The 24,591-nt window shown below is 36.5% G+C and overlaps 1 protein-coding gene across 1 annotated transcript; it reads left to right on the forward strand.

Annotated features, from left to right (window-relative positions):
- The first annotated feature begins 21,508 nt into the window (after positions 1 to 21,508).
- Positions 21,509 to 22,186, forward strand: LOC126762481 (cuticle protein 76). The gene has a single exon (XM_050479257.1). It carries the CDS (start codon positions 21,509 to 21,511, stop codon positions 22,184 to 22,186), a length of 678 nt encoding a protein of 225 aa, XP_050335214.1.
- Positions 22,187 to 24,591: the final 2,405 nt, after the last annotated feature.

Genomic DNA, 24,591 nt, shown 5'->3' on the forward strand with positions numbered 1-24,591 from the left:
CGGCGAAGTCAACGAAATGTGTTTATTTGAATACAATATTACATGCATATTACTCATACATACATACAGTCGCATGTAGTGCTGTATATTTACCGTTATTCGCACATAGCTAGCGTATTATTATGGCCTGCGGACACGTGATGGCACGTTATCAGCGACAAAACAAATTGCAACAGGCATTTTTGATAAGGTCGAAAGGTGCTTTAACACCTGCGTACGCACACATGAATATAAATATATATATAGGTGTACATATGTATATAAATGTGAGAATAAGTATATGCGCCTGTAAGTAGGCTTATAGTCAACAGTTATATTAAGTGTAAGTGCACTTATCTCATCTGCAATGCTAAAGATATACCTAATTATGTATGTATATGTAAATAATTTAATTTGTGTGCATGTAAATATATTGATACACATATATTCATATTCACTTATGCGCATTTTCAGTCAATTCTGCAAGCAAAACTGTATTTAATGCAATTACTTAAGTTAGTCTCTTTAATAAGCGACGAAATTGTGGTTTTGCCATTTAGCTTCGGGCTACAAATGATGTAATTAATCAAGTACAGGGTGACAATATAGACAAAATAAAAGAAAAGAAGAAATTGTTATTGAAAAATTAAGAGCATAAATTTTTATTGCAAGAAATCTATCAGAAATCGCATATGCGGCATTAGTATGTCACAGATTTGCCTCCTCAAAGCATCGATAGACACTTTCTCAAAAAACCTTATGGTTTGTCTTTTAGTTTCGCGCTCGAATTTTTGCTAATGGACTGAAAAAAATGACACATGATATTCCCACAAAATTAAATAAAAGTATCAGAGGCACAAAATTATTCAACCGAAATGATAGAAAAAAAATCTAAAGAAGCTGGTATCAAAATTGGAAACTGGGCGTGCTATATTTAGGTGAAATCACATATCTCCAGACTTTCTCGACCAAAATATATCAACCAAAGTAAGTGCATAACGTGACCCTGTCATTGCTATGCTACAGTTAGAAAATAATCGAATAGACGTAATTGTGTCTATTTTCCATATATTGTAATGTTAAATTTCATCTGATTCCTTCACTTTCCAGTATACAAATCAAACACCAATGAATGTTTAAAACTATTCAATTCAATCTGTGAAATTTATTATTGAAATTCGAAAAAAAATATTTCATGTGTCTATATGGTAAATATAGCCCCCGTATATCTCATATAAAGGTTTTCTAAATCCGAGTTGACTTTATAACGCACATATCGGTCAATATGTCTGTTATCGTAGTGAAATTGAATAAGCGTGTTTCCCATATACTATTTCAGGTATTCTGGTCTAATACTATGTTCGGACCGACAACGAAAACATGTTTTCGTGGGAAAAACTGGGTTTCGAACGAAAACTTGTGTTTTCGTCCATGTAAAATTTGTCAAACGAAAACAGAGTTTTCGTTGAAAACTACTTGAAAACTTACATTCCACTCATTATAATCGGTGCCTGCTCTAGTTTAATCGATGTTTCTGGAAGACATATTTTGCCGGCCCTAAATTGACACTTGATATTTGTTTACATTCCATAAACAAAAACAGCTGTCGCTTGATATTCTCATATTAGGGGGATTCTCTTGCTCTTGCAAAACCTTGCACGGTGCAGAAATATTTTCCTCTCGGTGCAACGGCACAACAACAAACACACACAGAAAATTATTTGCAATGGCTATAAATATGTCAGACCAAAACCCACGTTTATTTTTGTGCCGTCATATATCACTAGATTCTGCAATGGGTGCTCTCTTGGCCTTGCAAATTTCGGTATAGGATTTTTGCATTTTGTGTCATCGTGCAATCTTGCAAGAGCAAGAGAATGCCGCTATTGATAGTTGTCAGTGAAAACTCATCGAAAACACACATTGTCGGTCCGAACGACTTAGATTCCACAACATACAAATGTGTTTTCAAAATGTTTTCAATGTCGGTCCGAACATAGTATAAGATTTTGAAAAAATCGATTTTTTTGCATATTTTGAAAGTTTAAACTTTCCAAAAATTTCGATTTCCAAAAATTTGGATTTGAAGTATTTTTAAAAAATTCGAAAAAATCAAAAAAATCGGGGAAAATTTTTTTTTTTCAAGTCGACGCCATTTTGTTATTATATTTTTTTTTTTTGAAAATGGTCAACCCGATAACGACATCCTTACTAATGAAGAGTCTTCTTGTTTTTTGTGTTTTAGATCTCTACAAGGGTTGAAATCACGTCAACCAGGACGCACCGTTTTTTTGAAGCCCCCACTCCACCGGCCCGTATCTCGACGAATTTTGGTTTTTTTCTTGCAATTTTTTTTATATTATTAAAATGTCAATAAAAAAACATATAAAAAAATGGATAGTAAAAATGTTTTCATTTTTTTTATCTTAGTTTAAAAAATGCCTAAAATTCATGCGTCTAGACCAGAAAACCCCTCTAATGTGAACGCATACATTTTACCACGTTTTAGGAATTTTTTTTTTATGCGAAAATAAATAATTATGGTAGGGACGATAACTATAAATGAGTAGAAGAACATATGTAAATTCTAAAGCAATCGGTTGAATACTTTTTTTTAGGACCATGACAGTTTCAGAAAATGATGATTCGAGACAAATGCGTTTAAAGTTTCAAGAGCTGCAGACTTATCATGGCGCCTTGTAGACAGTCGCTGACGACACGTCGGCGACTATGAGCTGTAACTTATCAAATACTATGAATTTCGGTCTGAATTTTTCACAGCATGTTTTCAATAGGTTTTACTGTCAAAATATAAAAAAAAAATCGATTTGGCGAAGTGATTGCATGAGAATAGCCCCTTAATACGTAAATTTCTCTTGACAGCAAAGAGAACATCTGTCTTAGTTTTTAGTATATAGTATACTCAATATAGCCTCTGACTTTCTAGCTTATTTTAAATACTTTCGTGGTCAAAATCGTCCAAGCCTCGTACCCCTAATATAATCAAATCCGATGTTCTGGCACACCTTTTCACATCAACTCAGTGTATTAAATTTATCCTCTCTCGTTGAGTTTATGTTATAATTATAACAGGTTAATTGAAAAGTCCCCGACCTGACACATAGATGGCACCACTAGAATTAAAATCATATGATTTTCAGTTAAGCCCTCAAAAGACGCGGGCGTAAATCATTAGTTTGTTAATTATATCATTTTGAGTGAATCCACTTTATTTATTGTGAAAAAAATGCATAAAAACGAATTTCGCGTGTTGATAAAATATTGCATTTTGAAGCAGAAAAATACGGACACTACCCTAGGAAAATCAACGATCAATAATTGGTTTGCCAAGTTTAGACGTGGTAAAATGAGCACCGAAGAGGGTGAATGCAATGGACGCCCAAAAGAGGTTGTTTCCGACGAAAACATCAAAAAAGTCCACAAAATAGTTTTGGATAACCGTAAAGTTAAGTTATAAATCCTATAGACAGCAGGCACTCTAAAGATATCAACCAGACGTATTCATCATATCATTCACTAATATGTGGGTACGAGAAAGCTTTGTGCCGCGCGAGCTCATATTTTACCAAAAACAACGACTAGTTGATGATTCGGAGCAGTGTTTGGGTATGTTCAGGTGTAATAAGCCCGAGTTTTTGAGTCGATATGTGATAATGGACGAATGCTTCATAAATTCAATCCGAATTCTAATCGTGAGTCCACTGCACTATACCGTTTCACTAAGACAATGCACAGTGTCTAAACCAAGTAAAAGCGATGGCAAAAATTCATGTATTTGGCTTCGAATTGCTTCCGCATTTACCATATTCTCCACATGTGACTAATAGTGATTATTTGCTGTTCTCAAATCTATAAAGAATGTTTGCTGGGAATGAATTTTCGTCGAATGATCGCAGAAACAAAAATGGTATCCAAAAGTTAAAGGGTCGCTATAATCAGTGTATTCCTTTGAATGGAACTAAGTTGAATAAAAAAACGAATTTTGCCAAAAAACCCTGTTTTATTACGGTATGCCAGTTTACATTTCCGATTGGATTTCCAGTTCGCCAATGAGAACGCTTGGATCTAAAAGGAATATAGTTTGAATATTGATCTAGGGTTTTCATCGTATTAATGTTTCTTATGTTTGAAATTTTTCCAAAAATTTATTAGTAACTCAAACCTAGGGAAATACAGTTTTATAAATATGCATTAACAAAAGCCTAATCGTGTATGAAAGATGACTGCCTCGACAGTAGTTCAGTTGACTAAACGGCTTACAGATATAACGGCAAACGTGTACCCTCATATATACATTATAGTTTAGAAGGAAGACTTCTCCTCCGTACACACCAAGTTCGGCAGAAGCATCATGGATGTGATACACAAACATTTCTAACTAAGACCTCACCATAACTCCACAAAGTAGCTAATAATTGTGCAATAAGCTGTCAACAACAGCTGTTGATGTCATAAAAACCTTTTGAAGATGCGCCCAACCAGTCAACAAACCAACCAACGAACGATGACAACAACACCGAACTGTCGCCGCAAAGCACTTGAACCAGCTTCTGAGAAATCTACAAATACAAATACATCCTTATAGTACACAAGCACACACTTACAGACGAGCGCAGTCACAGTAATCGCTTCGTCCTTTGAACTGCCTGCTCAGCAGCTTGTCATTTTTGTAACGGTTTGCCACAACCGAAATATTGTTTGTCTCATCATCTTCGCAAAATGTTGTGTGCGTCGTCCGACTGCGCTGATAATTTGCCACAATTTACACTACATTGTTTGTTGTGGGCGGAAGTGGGTGTGGAACTGTGGGTGACATCGGTGATTGGGTGGCAATGAGGGCGTCTTTTTTATGTCTTCGTAAATATGGATGTACTGGATAATTGCACTGATAAAATCATTGATGAAACTGGTGAAGAAGAAGAACAAGTAGAAGAGTCGCCATAAATGAGGGTCGAGCCAAGTCGAGTCGTACGTTGGTAGTGTTAAGATACTAATTGAATGTTAATCGTTTTATGGCTGAGCGCCCAATTGTGTGTCTGGAAATGTTCTCAAAATGACGCAGAAATGGAGATTGGACAATTAAATGATGGCAGTTTAATGTCAACAGATTGTGATAGAGAAATAAGATTGGACGCAATTTGCATAGTTCCGTAGGTGAGTGGGTGTTTTGTTGTAAAATGTTGGGATGATGTTAATTAGTTAATAGAAAAATATAATTATTTGTTTTTGTATAGTGATATTAGTTGTTTATAGTATTGTGGTCTGTTCTATAAATATTTCGTGATATTGCATATCTTTTTGAAAATATTTCTTTAATAAAGTTTTTTTTTAAATATTATTTATTTGGTACCAGTAGTATAATATTAACATTATTCCACCCATTTATTTGAATTAAGTTTTTTAAAGAGGTCTCCTAAATATCCGTATTACTAACTTTTATTAGTTTTAAGCTTCTTTAATTAGATACCCATTTTAAAATCATTTATTTTTATTATAAATTTTTTGTAATTCTAAAACAAGTGGCAACCTTTCCAAAAATTTTTTAAACCGTAAGTTTTTCAGTTTTTAGTGTAGCTACTACATATTATATATTTAAATAATTATACATATATACATATAACGTAAAAGTTTTAAACAGGTGGCAACCTTGCAATATTTTCACTTACACTCACTTACAGAAAATTTCAGAATCCTTTTATTCCTTTGTCTATAGTGTGATTTTTATTTTTTGATTAAATATTTTAAATAGGTGGCAACTCTTTTTACGTATATATTCAGTCGAAAACTTATTTTTATAAAATAAGACCTTAAGAAGATAGGATAAATGTTGTTATAATTTGTGTTCAATATTAATTTTTTATTAAAAACAAAAAACAGGTGGCAACCTTTTCTGGAAACTTTTTCAACGCTAATCATTTATCAGTTTTTATACCAGTTTTCAGTGTAGGTATAATTTTGTGCAGAAATTTGAAACAGGTGGCAACCTTGCTGTAATTTAATTTTCATAAAATTTCAGAATTCTTTTAACTCTTTGCCCATAGTTCAATTTTTCATATTTTTGTGAATTAAATTGCTTAAATATTTTAAATAAGTGGCAACTCTTTTTAACTACATATATACTCAGTCGCATGTGGTAACCTCGTCCCAATAATATGCTCTACAATTTTTTTTTAGAAAGATACTAAATTTTTTTTTATTTTTTATCCATATTTTAAAATTTAATTAAATTCATAAAAATTGCATTAAAAATGCAACTCTTCTAAAGAGCATAAATCTGTAAAAAGAGCACCTGCTTGCTTTTAGCTCCGATGCTGTTTAATATATAATACTTCGAGTTCTTTCACTATACTACATCGGGTTGAACAATGATTCGACTGATACTTATGATCTGCAACCTTAATATCAGTTATAGGGTTCATTAACTTTGTACAGATTTCTTAATTCGTGATAATAAATATTCAAATGTAATTAACATATAAGTTATATAGAATTTGGATTTCTATAATTGTTAATGACTGTCTGGATTAACTCAATCTTCACCTGGAGATAGTATGAAGATTCGGGAACTCTTATTTAAACTAAGATAAAGATTTTGATCGGTATAGGTATGTTTTATATAGATCTCGCAACGAAGAGGAATATACCACTCGGAACGGTGGCTTAAATAGCACATAGCCTGTGCTAAATCACACTTTTCAAAGTAAGGTAGAAAAAATATAGCGTCACCTCTCTATAGACAAAAATCTCTCGCAAGTTAAGCGCTCACCAGAAAGAATGTAGTTTTAGTTATACCACAGGTATATGATTTTGCTTAACATAAAATCTACTTTTATTAGGAAAGCTCGGTAGCTAAAAGATGAGGTAATAAATTTCTTCTACGAGAAGTTTTCAACATTCTTTTACCATATAGTACCATGACTTTTCGTCGACTGTTCGCAAAATTTCGACTTTGAATAAGAGCTTTCACTAGCAGCAAAGCTTTCGGATTCCAAACAGTACAATTTTAACAAAATATTCTTATACCTACGTTTAAAGTGTGCAAATAATGGAGTGGAGCAATCAAGATTTAACTGTAATTGCCTAAATAAATTCCCGTTGATTTTGATTTGAAAATTACTCTAATCACAAACAAAACCAATTTGGAGCGTACGTAAATGATAAAACCACTACTTTATGTACACACATTTTTACTCTCCCATTTATTTGCTTTTGCTCTGGTTTCTTTTCTTTTTAATAAATAAAATATTCATACAAATCTCTAAAATGAATTTTAATTTCCCAAACCCAACAACAATCCTGTGGTTTATTTGCCCACGGACACGATTGCCGGCCGTGATATCACTTCGTGCAGAGGGCACTCGTATCTACAAAAGCGCATCTTATTGTTGGCGAGCTTTGAGTGAGCGGAGCGCAGTTTAGAGATTTGGTTGAGTGTGAGGTAGAGGAGATGCAGGTAATGACAAAAGGGGCTGGCTGGCACACTTAAGACCATATGAAGTTGGCAGACTGGGACTTCGAGCTGTTGAATTGAAATTACTTTCATTTGTTTGTGGAAGACAAACGAAATGGGGCGAGTGAGGAAAGTGGTGGTGGTGATGTCCTGGCATGCATAGATGTAAACATAGACAGGACTATGATTGTTATGCACGTGAATGTATTCACGGTACTAGGCACCCAGTGCGCATTTATATATGTGTGTATGCATGTGTGGTAGATACTGCTGGGAAGTGCAGTCAATTTAAAGCTTGGGCGCACAGACGTTAACGTCATTCAACAAAATTACGATTATATGCCCTAACAAAGGCAACCAAATCGTGTAAGGTAGTGCCAAACTCGGGTAGGCCATTGTTACAAATGTTCTAGGTATAGGACATGAACAGTATTTCATATTTCTGAAAAATCTAAGTGGGTTCGAAATTTTCGGTAGTTGAAAGTATTTTTCTGGAAAAGCCATATTTATATTATTAGTTGGGGAGCATAGGGAAACATCAAGAACATTTTTTAGATAACACCAAAGGTCGGAGCCAACTCACACCATCTAAAATATCTTTCAAGATTTCTGCATTTCTTGACTTAAAATAATACTATAGCGATCATTTTTCCTTCGGAATGCCTTAAGTTTAAAAGTTTTAGGATTTCTCGGAAATCTCTAAGACTTAAAATTGCAAACATTTTTTCTGCACTAAATTCCATGTTGTAAAATATTTTCTTCTCCGTAACGCTGGACCTTTTAAGAATATGTATATACTTATGGCTCAAAAGTCCTTAGATTTCGTCGGTAGCTAGGAAGGTTGTTTTTGTTAACTATTGATCTCGTAGTGTGGCAGAAGCTCTTATAAAACATATCCCTCCTACTTGGCTTGTGGAGAGGGAATTACTTTCTGAGCTAAAGATGCGAGAGGGTATATCTCCTCACTATAGCAGTAATTACATGACATATGGACTTAGTAGACAAGTGTTAATGGTCATCGCCGCGGCTTCTTACCACTTGCGTTAATTTAGCTGCATTTTAGTGCTTTACATGAACAATTGGCTAAATATGGATGCTGAATAAAAATCTTGCTCAATACTAAAAAGGCTCATCATTCTCCTTTGAGACTTTTATGCACTAGATTTCAGTTATTCGAATTCAAGATCAAATGATATGAAGATAAGAAGATGGACAGCTGAAAATGTATATAGGGCTTATGGATCTGATACTGAAATAGGCTATCACACACAATTTTGGAATACTTACTGGATATTATGGTGTCAAAGATGCGTTACTTTCTGGAGGGTCCATTGTCGAAAATATCTATGGAAACGTGGAGCTCGACTGTCATATTTCGATTACCAAGAAATTCACATTGTTTAAATAAGGCTGGATACAAAAAGATGCTCAATGCCTGAGCCAGAGACGAGTTATCGCAAAGAAACCTGATGCACCGAATTTCCATCTGGGAATCGTTGTTGAATCACAACAAAATCGATTCACCTTAATCTGGTTACAAGTAACGAAAAGTGGGTCACTTACGACAATGTCAAGCGATACAGGGCGTAATCGAGTCTTCTTGAGCCGGTCAGAACCAAGGCAAGCCAGGATTGGCGGTCAGGAATGTCCTGCGATGTGTTTGTTGGTTAAAGAGAATCATCTACTATGTCCTTAACGGTCAAACGATCTTAATTCGAATCTGTCAACAATTTTTAAAGTAAGCAATCGCCCAAAAGTGGCCAGCTTTGACTAATGAGAGAGTAATTGTGCTCTCTTAGGGAAGCGCGAGGCTACACACACCGATATTGACTCATCAGAAGCTCCAGACCTGGCACTGTTCCTTTCTAAGCGAATAATTGTGGTGGTGGTGAAGTCGCCTCATAAGAAGCTTATAAAATCGAGAGTCCCTGCATAATATCCATAGTAGAAACCTAAACTCAAAAAAGCGCTTTTCTAAGAATTCTGACATTTTGCATGTTATGTTTTTTTTTTTATTTTCCGTTTCTCGACTTCAAAGTTGCAGCGCCTTCTATTTATTGGTTGAATTATATGCTGAAATTAGAAGTAATTCCCGATTTTCTATGTTGCCTGAACCATTGGTCCTCAGCGAAGCAAGCGTGCAGAGAAAATTCGTTCCGGTTAAATATTTTTTGGGAAAAAGTTTTCGATGGTTATGAAAAACTATATAGTACCAGAACCTTGGGTATAAAAACAACAACAACAACAGCGTTAATAAAGACGCAGTTAGCTTTGTTTGGAGTTAAGGCCAGCAGTAAAAATACTTACATGAGAAGCCAAAAGGACAAATAAACACAGCAACAAAATGTGGCAGCAACAAACCTTCAACAAATATACTTTTATACCAATAAGTGTGTGTATGTGTAGAATGAGTGATCATGAGTGAAAAGAAAAAAATAAGAGTTGGCTAAAACAAGACCTCGACTATAAAGCCCACCATATATGTAGATATATTTTTGTGTAGATATGTATGTATGCAATGCCAAAGCAACAAACACTCACTCGTGGCAAGCGAACAAAAAGCAAACGATTTGCGAGAAAATAAAATACAAACAAATCTTTAAATTAAAAATTAAATTTTAATCTCTATTCTACGGGCACAATGAGGAAGGCAAATGCGTATCTGCAGCGCAGCAAAAGCTTACACAATATAGCAGCAACAGCAACAGCAATAACACCAGCATTCATTACATAAATAAGGACAACAATGAAAAGCGAAAAGGCACAACAACAGCAACACACAAGGCCGCTAAAATAAAGTGAGAGTAAGCAGATGGTAGCTGGGCATCCTTAAGCGGCCTTGCGCCTTCATCAAGCGCATTAAATACGACACACACACACACACACATGCGCTCATGTACCGCCAAATATTTGTTGCTTTGCGCAAATGAAGGTTTCGTCGCCACAGTTTCAAAAATTCATACGGCGACGGCGTGTTGCTCTTACCATAATAAAGGAATGCGAAAATATTTAGCAACCCCCCTCATGGATTCACCCTCACTTTGCTAACGTCTGATGGCGCCCTAGGCCAAGTGGAGGCGGCAAACACTCAACAATAACCACTCAACAACAACCATTCAACAGCCACTCAGCGCCTACTCAATTGGATCTTAGGAGATGCCGAGGAATCTGCGCGGTTTCTACATGTGTGTGTGTGTGTTTGCTTTTAGGGCTCGCTTATCTTTTGTATTCATACCTCGTGTAGTATTCTTGCGTGCTTTGCTTTGTTATTGCTGCGTTTGCCTAATGCATTCCTTTGAGTTTTCGTTTATCTGACACTTGCTCTTGGTTTTGGAAGCTTTCTTTGTGATAAAACATTGGTTGCCTTCTAACATGTTGTTGACAACTTCTATTTGGCCGATAGTCATGCACTTACTTGTTGTCGTTATGTCATACATATATGACAAAAACTCGACTGGGTGGCATAAGGAACATTTTAGTTGTAATTAGAAGGCTTAGTGACTGGTACTATCAAAAATATGCAATGGTTTAATTTTATAAGTGAATTGCTTTTTTTTCCTGTAACTCATAAATACATCTCCGTGCCTGTGCACAGCTTAACTCTTTGGAAAGGAACACGATATTGGACACCATCAAAAACGTTTCTAACTTTTGACGGAGTGATTCCACTGTCTGTCTATATGATGCTAAAATAACTCAGATGTGGATCCATAGACCATGTATAGACGAAGCTTTTTGAATTTATTAAAAAGCTGTTGAGACGGCTAATACCGATTCCAACCAATTTACTCGTCCATCCATTAATCCATTATGTCGTCTCAAAAATTAACAAAAATCCAACTTGTCTAAGCTTTAAGCTTAGGATGATGTGTCATATAAATGGATATGGAATGAATGAAAATGAATGTTGCTGGGATTAAGGGTTGATCGTTCTTAAGACCGTCAAAAATCATTACTTGCTTACACAATTTCTGTGTACAGCGTATTCAGAACCGAGATAATTTGGGTCGCTTACCAAAATTTCACCTCCAAGCCAAGCTTAATCAAAGTATCATCCATTTCCACCTTTAATTGTCTTTTAAATTAATTATATTTGAAGCGAGTTATAGATTATAAAATAGAATTGTATCTCCGCACACAAGAAGATTAAGCAACATGAAATCCTGTTTACATATTGGATGCGTATTGATTTAGCCTTTCATTAAGAGCCTCCGTTACCTAAGCAAAGTGTGGGATATGCTTCGTTTCTGTCAATATAATAACTAAGAAAATGGCACATTTGAAACTAGCAACACACTTTTTTTGGGTGGACGCTTCATAGTAGAATTACAATCTGGTAATGTCTAGGTTCAAAAGGGTGGTCTCTCATCCGAGGCTGTGTCTTACTTGGTCAACGACCGGAAGTCGTGAGCTCTTTGAGCCATGTGTCAAAGAATCCCAAGTGATAAATGCAAGAATTTGTGTCAAGTATTCTTATTAGAGTGTTTAGAAGACTCTGAGTTTATTATAACATACATATTTTGATGTGATTATTGCGATATCGAAAGTTTAAGACTATAATCTCTACAAAAAGCAAATAAATGTGTTGTTTAAAGGAATTTTAATTTTTCATTTCCTTTTTTCTTTATTTGCGGAATAAACCATTCTTGACGCTTAGAATATAGCTATGCCTCTCTGCTTTCTTTTTATACCCTGAACAGGGTATATTTAATTTGTCACTAAGTTTGTAACATCCAGGAGGAAGCGTCGGAGACCCAATAAAGTATAAATATAAATGATCAGTATGTTGAGCTGAGTTCGTCTGTCTGTCTGTCCTCCCGTCTGTCCGTCCATCTGTTTGTATATACGAACTAGTCCCTCAGTTTTTAAGATATCGTTTTGCATATAGCTGCCATATAAACTGAACGAATTAAGTTCTTGTATGGAAAACTTTCGCATTTGACGATATATCTTCATAAAATTTGGTATGAGCTTTTGTTCTAGAAATAAAGTAATATCGGAAGAAATTGTTCAGATCGGATTACTATAGCATATAGCTGCCATACAAACCGAATGATCGGAATCAAGTTCTTGTATGGAAAACTTTCACATTTAAAAATGCATCTTCACAAAAGTTGGGCAATATTATTTTCTAAGATAATAATGTAATCTCCGTAAAAATTTTTCTGATAGGATTACTATAGCATATAGCTTCCGTATAAACTGAACAAATAGTTACTAAAAGCAATGCACCTGTGAATGGTATATTAGCTTCGGTGCAGCCGAAGCTAACGTTTTTTCTTGTTCCGTACTAAGATTGTCCGTAAATTATTTTTCCCCCAATGTTTGTCATTTTTTATCTTTCATTTCCGATCGGTTTCATCCTGCTATAAATTTCTTTCTAGCTTTTATTTACAACCTCACTACCTAGAAAACCCACCTAGATCATTGGCTACTTTACTTAAATTAAAGTATTTTAACCAAAAACTAGAATATCAAAGCGATTTACTGAACTGTTTAGTAAAATTTTGGGAGTTGGAAGGAAATACAATGACAATGTCATTAAATAATAATATGATTATTATTAGGTGTGCGACTTTACTAAATTATTAGTTTAACAAATATAATCATTGTTTTAATGTAACTTCTGTAAAATGTTGAGAATATGAATCATAGTTTAAAAGAAATATATTTTGCAATCGAAAATTAAAAATTATAACAAAAACGTTGCATACTTTTCGAGGTGCCAGAGTTAAAATATAAACTGGATTGTAAAGAGAAGAATGAAGGAATTAAATAGCAGATAAAAAACACATTATTATTTATATTATTACTGTATAAAACGTAATCTAGAAATAACCGATAAAAATAAAATTAATACAATTTAAAAAGTATACAGAAAGTGTTGCCTACATTTCGGGGTTGAAAAATATACTATATTGAGTATATTGTTAAGGAGAAGCTATACTATTTTAAAAGGAAGATATTTCTCTTGCTAATACCAGGTATGTTATATAACCTGTAAATAAGCATTACCTCGAATCTGATTAATTTTTTTTTTATTTTAGACACCCTAATAATTTTAATGTATATATATGTATATATAAATTAATATTGCGAATTACTTCATCAAACAGCAAAAGGTACTTAAAACTTGCATACTACATATGTTTCAAATAATTTCACACATTTGTAGCAATGACATGCTCAAAATGTGTGTGTGTGTGTGACTTGCTTGTAACCAATATGTAACTGTATGGGTGTAATACGAGTAATAATGTGTGTCCCCGATACCAAACAAGCGTCACAGAGCAAAAACGCGAATGATACTTAAAAACAGTTACGCACAGTTACTCAACCAAAAGTGAGAAGTTCAACTGACAGCAACAGAAACAACAGCAACGTTGATTGCAGCAACACAGCGCTTGGTCTAAATATGCAAAAGAAGAACATAAACCAAATGAATGCAACCAAACGCGGCAGCAGCTAACAACGAAAACAAATACATAGAAGCGGAAATACATGCATACAGATACATACATATATAGAAAGGCATATACATTTCATACAGGCGCATGCAAATGCCATAAAATTGATGAAAAGTGTTTTAAGTGGATTTCAGATGCGGCATTTGTAAACATTTCCACCAATAGATGCATGTAAGTATATATGTGTTAGTATGTACATTGTGTGTGAGTGCACTTAAAAATATATGCGAATATACCAGCGTGGCAGACACACGGCTGCGTATGAGTAACAATTGCTTTTGAGTGTTTGCAATGTCACTAGCACACACACAGACACACGCACACAACTACGGAAGCAACACACACATACACGCACTTAACGGCAAACAAATTTTACCGAAAGTTGCAACTTTCACTCTGCCGCAAGACAAAAGTGGCATTGCATGTACAATAAAAACAGACACTGCAACAACAACATCTACAATAACAACAACTGCAGCTTCACTTGTAACTAACAAGTGCCCAGAGATTGCATAGGCCCTCGAGTCTTTTGCAAATTTGTCTGTTTGCCTGATTGTTCTGAGCCTCAAAAACTTATTCGCTCAGCCAAAAATTAGTGCGCCACACACTGGCGGGCAAGGGCAGGGGTTGCAACGGCGTAATAAAATTGTGCATATACATATACCCGTCGCATTTTGTTGTTGTTGTGCGCTTACGCAATATGTTTCGGTCGAATGCAGTCTTGCAGCGCTTGGTCGGCTTCTTTTTGCAACACTTGCAAGTGATGGCTTTGTGTTCCGCCCTTTGTTGTTGTTGCCACAGCTTTGATATTGTTGCAATCGCAGGCGATTTTATAGTTGTTGTTGTTGTTGGTGCTGTCATGTTGCAAGCAAAATTAACATATCCCCTAATGCCGGTTTAGCAATTACAGTGACAAGTGGCAGGCGGGCGTGCATAAGAGGGTAATGGGGCGGGCGGAAGGGGCTGCCGTTATGGACACACATACATATACACAAGTTGGAGGTGTCTTTGTGCGCGCTTAGTGTTGCTTGCAAGTGTGTTTCGAATTGAATTTCAATGTTTTCGAAGGCGATTATGAGTTGCGGCTGCCTAATCAATTTTATTATGCTCAATAATTAAATCATATTTAGTATCAAAATGTAATTAAATTAACGTTTGGTAGTTTAAGTAGGAACTCAATCTAAATTTTTGACTTACTAATTACCTAGTGAATCATAAATTAATATATTTTGCCATAAGAGAACACAAATTGTGCATTCAAAGATGCTAATTATTCAAAATGCCGAGCTTTGTATGTCATATACTTCTGAATAAAAGAGAAACAGTTCGATGCTTTCCTTATTTAGCTAGACTTGCGTTGTATAATCTCAAGTGTTCGCTTAGGCGACTCAATCAGTTCCACAATTCATTTGGCTTTGAGCTCAATGCACATATGTATATAGTTTATAGACTTGCATGCTAAGCTTCACTTATAGTCGAACATCCCCAAATCACGTCCTAAAATAAACCATAATAAAACATAAATAATCCGTTTAAATACTGTCAATAAGAATGCAGTATATTTATTTATCATAGAATATTTTGAATCGTTTGTATATTTTGGTTGTACGATAACCATTTAAGGAGGTTCCTTTGAGGCAAAAAATGCTCAAAAATATCTGAAATCACTTCAGTTAACCAATCTAACAAAACTGCATTTTTTTAATCGTCTTGTCCTCCCAAAATACTTTGTATTTATTGACTGAATATCATCTCCCTTGAAGCATTATGGAACCGCATTGAACAAAATCCATTGCGCATGGAAATTCTTAAGCGAAAGTGTACTTGAATCACACCTTACGCAAACCTGCAAAGGACATCGTAAAAGATGTTTATGATTGGAACCCGCCTAGACAGAGGCACTTTGGCAGACTTGCTCACACCTGGAGAAATCAGAGTGCCAAGAGATTCCGTGGATGTGACAGGAATGATTGAAACTTTTTCATCGCGGTCCTGTGCTTCTTGCAGGAGTAATATAAACAAATATGTTGGTTTCATAGTCAAAGGTTTCTGCGTTCACAGATCAATTGGGTTTCTTAGCTGTAAGGTATATTCAATACCATTTGCTCTTGTGCTCTCCTTCGAACTTGCCCGATATGATGTAGCCAATCCGCTATGAAATGAAGACAGATAGCTTGAATAAAGGCTTTGTGAAGGAGTCTGCTTAACGGCATATTGGGCTATAATATTGACCGGATCTATACATTGTAAAAATACAATAACCAATAGACGTTTTAGCAATTAACTGTCTAAAGAACAACAAAGCGGCGGAGGACGATGGATTGCTGGCTGAGATATTCAAATACGGTGGCGAAGAACTGAGCATGCATCAGCTCCTTTGTAGATAATGGTCGGACGAAAGCATGAGCGACGATTGGAATTTAAGTGTGCTCTGCCCAATCCACAAAAAGGGTGGCCTTAGGCCTGGAAAGCGCCGAATCTTGTAAAAGACCCGTGAAAAGGGGATTGACATACATCACCACTCGACGCTTTTAAAGGCATAAAAGAAGTTGTCTTTATGCCGCGATGTCTGAATTTGGACTGACTTTGAGTAAAACCAAACGCTCCGTCAGGGTCGAGAAGGACCTCTCCGAACCGTTCGACACCAAACGAGGTTTCAGACAAGGCGACTCGCTATCGTGCGACTTCTTCAATATTTTCCTGAGAGTTGAATAGAGAAGGTACCATCTTCCCCCAAACGCTATAAGTCACTCATTATTCACATCCTGCTATATGGTGCAGAGGCATGGACGCTGACAACATCTAATTAGTGGGCTTTACGAGTTTTATGGTCCTTTGCGCATTTGCAACGAGAACGAGATATGCGGCGACATTGACATAGTTCAGCGAATCAAGGGACAGTGGCTACGCTGGCTAGGTCATCTCGTCCAAATTAAGAAGAATAGACGTTGTTGTGGTGGAACCGATAGAGGGTTGATGAAATAGGCAAGAATCAAGGAAATTTGACTTCGAAGTGACTAAAATATTGGTCATACAGAGGAACTCATGCTTTGTGTATGTTGTGCGAAGAGAAATAGAATACGTTGCGGAGATTTATAGTTCCGTCTGGCGAATATACTATATATTACATAGTATTATAGATCCTTTATCTTCTCGAAGGAAATGGCCCTAGCATTAAGAAAGAGGACAGAGACAACAGTTGAGATTCGGGTTTGAGAATTTGCCTTCATTTTCATCACTGAAAAGATCGTTCAAGTAGAGGAGTATTTTTCAGACATTCTGTATATTTTGCAACTAACTTCGAGTTAGACAAGTATGTGAATAATTCTACAGATCTCATTAGTTATGATTTAGAAACAATAAATATTTATATTTCTAAGTAGGATTTCAGTTGTAATTAGTAGGAGTTGATATATTTATTTCGACTTTTAAGGAGTAATCTTGACCAGATTATTGTCATTCTTTCAATAATAAATAATGCAAAATGATCAAATTCAGCTTATTCCTAGCATGACACACTACTTTCAAGTTTTTTTTAATCAAAACTCCTTTCTTGACTTAAAAATGCTGGAGACCTCCTAGTTAAGCCATCGATCATTATAAAGGCAAAATAGTCATATTTGTCAATAATTATGCGCATTGTATTTCATATGAAAAACTGAGACACAAATCCATACAACTCTTTCACATTAATAGAACAACTCCCTGATGTCCTTTCACATGTCAAAGTCAGCATATTTTCTTTGCCACACACTTGCTTGTCGCAACCACGCCAAAGTATTGTCCATTTGCCGGCCTAACTGCTTTGGCTTTGCTGTTAAACAGCTCAGCTGTCATATGCGGTGCCTCCGACGACGAAAATTCCCGATTCCTTCCTGCTGCCCCCCTCCTGCCAAAGCATTTCCAAACCTACAACTTGCACAGACGTGTCTTGCCATCGGCTCGCTTGCAATTGCATATGCTCACTCAGTGCACTAACACATGCAAACACGCAGACACACGGATACTCGCTCACATATGTACATCCAAACCGCCTGCATATGTTTGCCCAACAACCATCACACCACTAATATAATTGCCCATACTGTTTCCCGATCTCATCCATCTCATCTGCTCGAGTGTTTATCTGTCTAAATATATTTGTGTACGCTGTCTGCATCCAAACTGTCCCCAGGGGTAGGTAAATTTGATTTATGACTTATTATGCGTCTTATGTCCCTTTCATAATTTAATTATACGCCCCGGCAATGCCGACCATGCCGACAAACAGCGATGAATGGCGCCAAATGCACGATGGCTTGCATGTTGCTGGTGTGTTTGTTGTTGTTGCTGATGGGGTGCACGGTGTGTGGGGCAAAGCTATTTATAGTCACCAAATTGCATTCTGACATGCAATGTTGCAACTTTTGCAGACGATGCCTGGCCCTCATGCGTATATGTATGTGTGTATGTGGGTGTGTGTTTGTATTCATATAACCGCACACATACAAGCACACACGTGTAAATATGGGCTCTAAAAGTCAGCTTTTTTGGCTTTCACTCGACAACAAATCGCAAACGTTTGCATTCTGTGTTAACTGCAGTGGAATACACATACATATAAACACTTACACACATACAAACAAGCACAATCTAACGGTTTGTGCGTAGAATTGCCGAGTCGGCATTTGAAGGTCGCCCAGCTGAAGTCGTTTACGCAACAAATGCAATTTAAAACACGAACATTTTGTTTAGCAATTTCGACAACACAAACAACAACAACAGCAACCGGCAGCAAATTAGTGCAACTGGCAGCAGTGTTGCATGCAACAAATGTTCAACTGCTCAAGCATTACAAGCGTTCCAATTGCATATGTTGTGGCATGAAGCTTAACAACAACTACGATGAGAAAAACAGCAACAACAACAACAAAAACAACAACACAAAATCAAAAACAACAACAACAATAACAATAACAAAAAGTCCACCAATGCAACATCACAACAACAATATGGCAGTAAAGTGCAAATTTTGTAATTAAAATCTGTTTTAGTTGTTGCTCGATAATGTTCTTTGCTGCCGCATCGTGTGGCAAATACGCTGTGGACTTACCACAATGTCACTCATATCTGTGCGGGGAGCTGAGAGTGCGAGCGGCGAACAGCGGGAAATGTGAGCTGGAAATTGCATGAAATTAAATGCGTTGCATGAAAATCTAATGAATTATTGAGTAATTGTCGCCTGCAACACCAGCTGTATGTCGGTGTATTTGCATGTGTGTGTGTTCATACCACTGCTCACACCGTATTAAACAATTGCTTTTGCTAATTGCTAATTGTAAATCTGCCTGTGACAAGGGAAGCGGCTAATTTGATGCATTTGAAATCTTCAATGAGCAGAAGACAGTTGTCGTAAGGCTTCTGGGTGTGACATTTGACCGTTAGAGCAACGCTGAGCATGTAAGAGAGGAGGAGGTTAAAAACAGCGTTAATGATTATCTGCTTGGCTTCAATGTTAAATGATTACTTTTGGCTATTCAATAATCTATTCTGTGTCTAATCGCAATCGGACAGACGCACTTCTTCCGGCTCACCTTCAAAGTACCTTTATAGTATAAATGCTATTTTCAAACAAAAGTGTTTGTGCTACTTATATTTGTATCATTTCTTTTATTTTATGAATTAAATTTTACAAAAACTTTTAAAAAGGTGGCAACCCCTTTTAAAAGTCAGCCCCAGCTGTAACATTTTTAAAACTCTTGAACTCCATACCCATAATGTAATCATTAAATTTTAGTAAATAAATTTTTTTAACCAGGTGGCAACTCCCATAAAAATTTTAAATTATGAATTTCATTCATTTCAGTCTGGCAAAAGTATTATGTGGTTATCTGGTCTCATTACTACTTTCAACTTCAGCCTTCTTAAAGCTCTTTAACTTGATATCCATAATTTTTTTAAAGCTGATGGCAACCTTGGTAAAACATTTTAGATTTTGGGCTTTTTTCAATATTAAAGTCTGACAAAATTATTGTTTAGCTCTCTTCTCTTAATCATTTAATTTAATTAAATAGGTGGCAACCCTTGCTAAAAAAATTATAAAACTATTAAATTTTTAACATATCTGTATTTTGGTGTCCATAAAGTGTTTATTTAACTCATGAAGTTAGTTTTTCGTTAATTTAAAATTTATTAATAGGTGGCAACCTTCAAACTATTCCTTTAAGTTAAACCGTCTAAAAACGCAGCCAAACCAGTTCAAACTTTACTTGAACGGGATGGAATATTGTTCGGTAACACAGACTTTTCTCTCTCTATCCGTCTACCGAACTCTAGTATCTTCCAACGGAAGTACTGGGCATAGAGAAGGCTTGCGAAACTCTATTGAATAACTACGAGACGGATAGCCAGACGGCCCTCCTTGCCCTGTCGTCGCCCATCACTAATTCCAGCATAGTCGTTAACTGTAAGAAAGCACTGAGCTGACTAGAAGACAAGCTCCACCTAGACTTGATCTGGGTCCCCTCAATATGCAATTTCAACAGTTAGCGAAAAACAGTTGGAAAAGTACAACAAAATGCAATATAACTAAACAGATATGACAAGAAAAGAACTAACAACTTATTAAATAGGTCCAAAAATATCTTCGGTCTAACCGCTGAATTAGCCATTTGGGTATGCATAGTCCCAGATCGCAGATCCGACACAGAACACTTGGAATCCATCAATCAACAATCTTTGAATGGATGTCTACAAAAAGCATTTCGGACATTAGTAGCTTAATCGAAACCACAAAATGGTTTGAACGAGAAGGTGAAACGTGATAGCAATAATAAAAAGGTCTACGACAAGTGCATCAAAACGGCACAGCCAGTAGGGCTGCCCTCCCATCAACCTACCTAACAAAGACTTTCTTCTTGTTACCGTCCTGTTATGCTGATTTAATAAATATAAATGGCCATGGCGATATCCACTATTATATGAGGATATTTTTTTAAACCTATAAGCGACCTTCAGTCAGATCATTTTTTTAAAAATATTTTCAAATTAGATAGATTTTGGGATTAGAAACTGAAACACTGCTTAAAATTAATGTGGCTTTGAGGAGGTCTAAAATTTTCTAACTGTTAACTGATTAATCCATCTCCTTGTTACTATGACATACTTATGTATTAGCCCTAACTTTTCTAGAAAATTCTACGTTGGTCTACTCGTTGCTAACATATATTTTTTTAGGCGTTTAAAATATTTCTTTGAAAATCTATTTTATGCCTACCCTTTTCAAGCAAAGGTACGTTTTTTCTGCTATAATAATACCGTTACCTAATTAACAGTATTTCAAAATTATTATAGAAAAAAATAAAAACGAGTGCAAAAACCATACACATTAACTTGTTGTATGACACAAACAACACTGAGGGTTTTCGCACTTACTCACACTCACACAAGCACACACACACTCTTCGCATCCACTACATGATCATATAAATACCGTAAGCTGCGACCGAAAAAGTATCATTCAACGATCGATCAATCCAAAGCAAGCACAACAACGCAGCTTCTCAACTCAATTTCAATCAAAAGCAAATAAACAAATAGTAAATTCACAAAAATGGCTTTCAAATTCGTCGTGCTCTCCGCATTATTGGCCGTCGCCAGTGCTGGTGTCCTGCAACCGGTGACCTACGCTCATGTCGCCAATCCCGCTGTGGATGCCGTCGCCTCCAGTCACCAAAATGTCGTACGCACCTTCGATGGCACCGTCTCGCAGTACTCGAAGACCGTTCAGACTCCCTACTCCAGCGTGCACAAGTCGGACACACGCGTCAGCAACAATGTCTACCAGCCCGCCGTGGCCAAGACTGTGACATATGCCGCACCTGCCGTCACCAAGACTGTTTACGCCGCTCCAGCTCCAGCAGCCGTCTACACTCATTCCGTTCCAGTAGCCAAGACTGTTGCTTATGCCGCTCCAGCAGTTGCCAAGACCGTCAGTTATGCCGCCCCAGCTCCAGTGTATCATCATGAAGTGCCCGTTGCCAAAACTGTGACTTATGCCGCTCCCGCTGTGGCCAAGACTGTTGCATACGCCGCTCCAGCTCCAGTTCCAGTGTACCATCATGCCGCTCCAGTTGCCACCAACTACAACCAAGGCTCCGCTGCCACCACTTATACTCACAATGCTCCCGGTGTTTCCGGTTATGGTGCCAGTCAAACCGTCCAGTACTCTCCAGCTGAGACTGCCTCCCACATGAGCTTCGATGGTTTCGGTACCCACTGGGGTTGGTAAATAGTTTCTTTAGAAATTCTATAACTCATACCGTTATACATGATTCACATATTCCCATACATACATATAAGTGTTGATTTTACTTTTTAGTTGTTGAAAATTTGTTGTTGAATAAAATATTATGGATTGAAGTTTAAGCAAAAACAATTTTGTTTTTTTAAGTGATTTAAAAAAATCATACTTAAATAGCTCTATTAAATTAGTGAACGTTTGAGTAAACAACATCACATCAGAGAGGTTCAATAAACGAATTTATATCTCACTTTTTACTTATTATTATCACTAACGCAGAGTTTGGAGATCAACGAAATATGAAAATTTAAATTCTAATAAAGTATTCATCATTTCGAGCTTAGACATCTTTGGAATTTTGAAAAAAAATTATCTCGAAAAGTTATCGATAGTGTGGCCACAGAGTCTATTGTAATTCATGTCAAGCGCAGGCATCTTAAAGGATGACTACTGCTCATGGTCTTCGTAACTGAACCACATCTGGTATAGCAAAAGACAAAATTGATCTATGCGTGGCTCATTAGCCCAACTTATCTCGGATACTAAAAATTTGGCTCGACCATTTTCTATTACATAAAAAAGCTACTCTCCCTTAGTCGATGCACCTTTCGGATACTGGATATCGACCTCATATAATGAATCGTTGTTTTTGTTGTTGTAACGGTTACCTAATCCCCGTTAGGATGATAAGAATTAAATAAATAGTCATCGATAGCAACCAACGGTAGGCCAGGAAATGTGCTGTCCATAGGAAGAGGGGTGTCAGATGTGTAGGGTTAGCAGGGCATGCAAAGAGGTGAGTTCATGTGGGGACTCGTTGCGTTGGACATATGTTTGATATGTCAGGGTCGATTATGGATATGTAGGAGTTTAACCTTCCATAGTATTCAGAACGAAGCTGCGCAGGGATCACTTTCGATTATTGCGGCAACTCGAACTCATCGTCTGCAGTGGGTGGTGGATCGACTTCAAGTACGCCATTCACACATGAGATTAGCCACTCACTGAGAGGGAGTATGTGAAGGTATTAATGGCTCCACTGTGAATGGCGGTCAGTATATGTCTGAAGTTAGTTGCGTCCGAAGACTGTTCGTCGCTACAAGCAGGTGACTGCAGGAATGATTTCTGCGAAAGTGCAAACAGAGATTGCTTGGAGAGGCGCTCATTATACTCCTTAACTGGGAGTATACGAGCCTAACTGTCCAGGTGTTCGATAGAAGACAACAAGAGGAATCCTATTGTAGCCCGGAGTGCAGTGTGCCTTGTATGTTGCTAACAACGTTTCTTTGTCTTTTCCCCATGTGTTGCCGGCTAGCGACGTGAGTATTTTGTTGCGGCTCTGCAATTTGGCAATAATCGCGCTCGTATGAGGATTGAAGGAGCTCAGCATTAAGGTCAATAAGAAGGTCTCCTTCGTCCAGTTAGTGAATATGGTCGCTGTGGATTTAGTGGGGAAGGAAGTTTAAAACAATTTTTGTATTGATCCAAAGTGATCGAATTTCAGAGAGCATTCGCTTGATGAAAGAAAATCTGGTTGAGTATACTCTGGGAAATGCGCTGGATGCAAAATTATTTTATGAAAAAATAATGCTTAATCAATTTATAAAATTTTTTAAAAATATTTAAATTTTCGTCACTCAAAGTACAATATCTCTCAGACCATAGACAAGACATATGAACTTGATTCTTATTTTGACAATATAGACACCCTCCCTGGTAGTTATATAGGAAATCGCATCCAATTTAAAGTAGCCAATGATTCTTGACAGGTTCCACGGCTTAATGATAAGATTCAAGGTAATAAAGTTCAAATGAATGTATATAACTTAATTGTGTGGATAATGTTCTGATTTGTAGGGAGACTGCAGACAGATTCTGAAAGTTCCCTTAGTTTATTTCTCCTGATGACTATGAAAGTTCAAACTCTGACCAAATAAGATTCAGAGCCGATAATAACTCGTATAACTCCATATAAGCATAAGCATTTCTAAGATAAATCCAATTTACTCAGCGTAAGAATTTTTTTTATCGGGCTTAGAGATTAGCCGGTAATATCTATTAAATCGGATATGTGAGCTAAGGTATCTGAACCAACGAAATCATTTTGTATTTCAGTCATTTTAGTCTAGGTAATGTTTGACTTCAATTTTTAACTAACAAAATCACTTTATATGTCTTTATATTAAGAAACACTTAACCAGGCTTCTTAAAATCTAAGCTTGAGGTCCTTCTAAAAAATAATATATAATAATGGACTAGGAACATCGAGGGATTAAGTATTGTATTTCTTGTACAATACCTAAATGATAGATTAAAAAAATATTTTGAAAAATATAATAACTTTTCAGACTGATGGATCAGGTGTTGAAGGCTCTATAACATGAGGTAAGTGA

This window comes from Bactrocera neohumeralis, chromosome 6 (genome assembly GCF_024586455.1).
Source record: "Bactrocera neohumeralis isolate Rockhampton chromosome 6, APGP_CSIRO_Bneo_wtdbg2-racon-allhic-juicebox.fasta_v2, whole genome shotgun sequence".
Classification (NCBI taxonomy): domain Eukaryota; kingdom Metazoa; phylum Arthropoda; class Insecta; order Diptera; family Tephritidae; genus Bactrocera; species Bactrocera neohumeralis.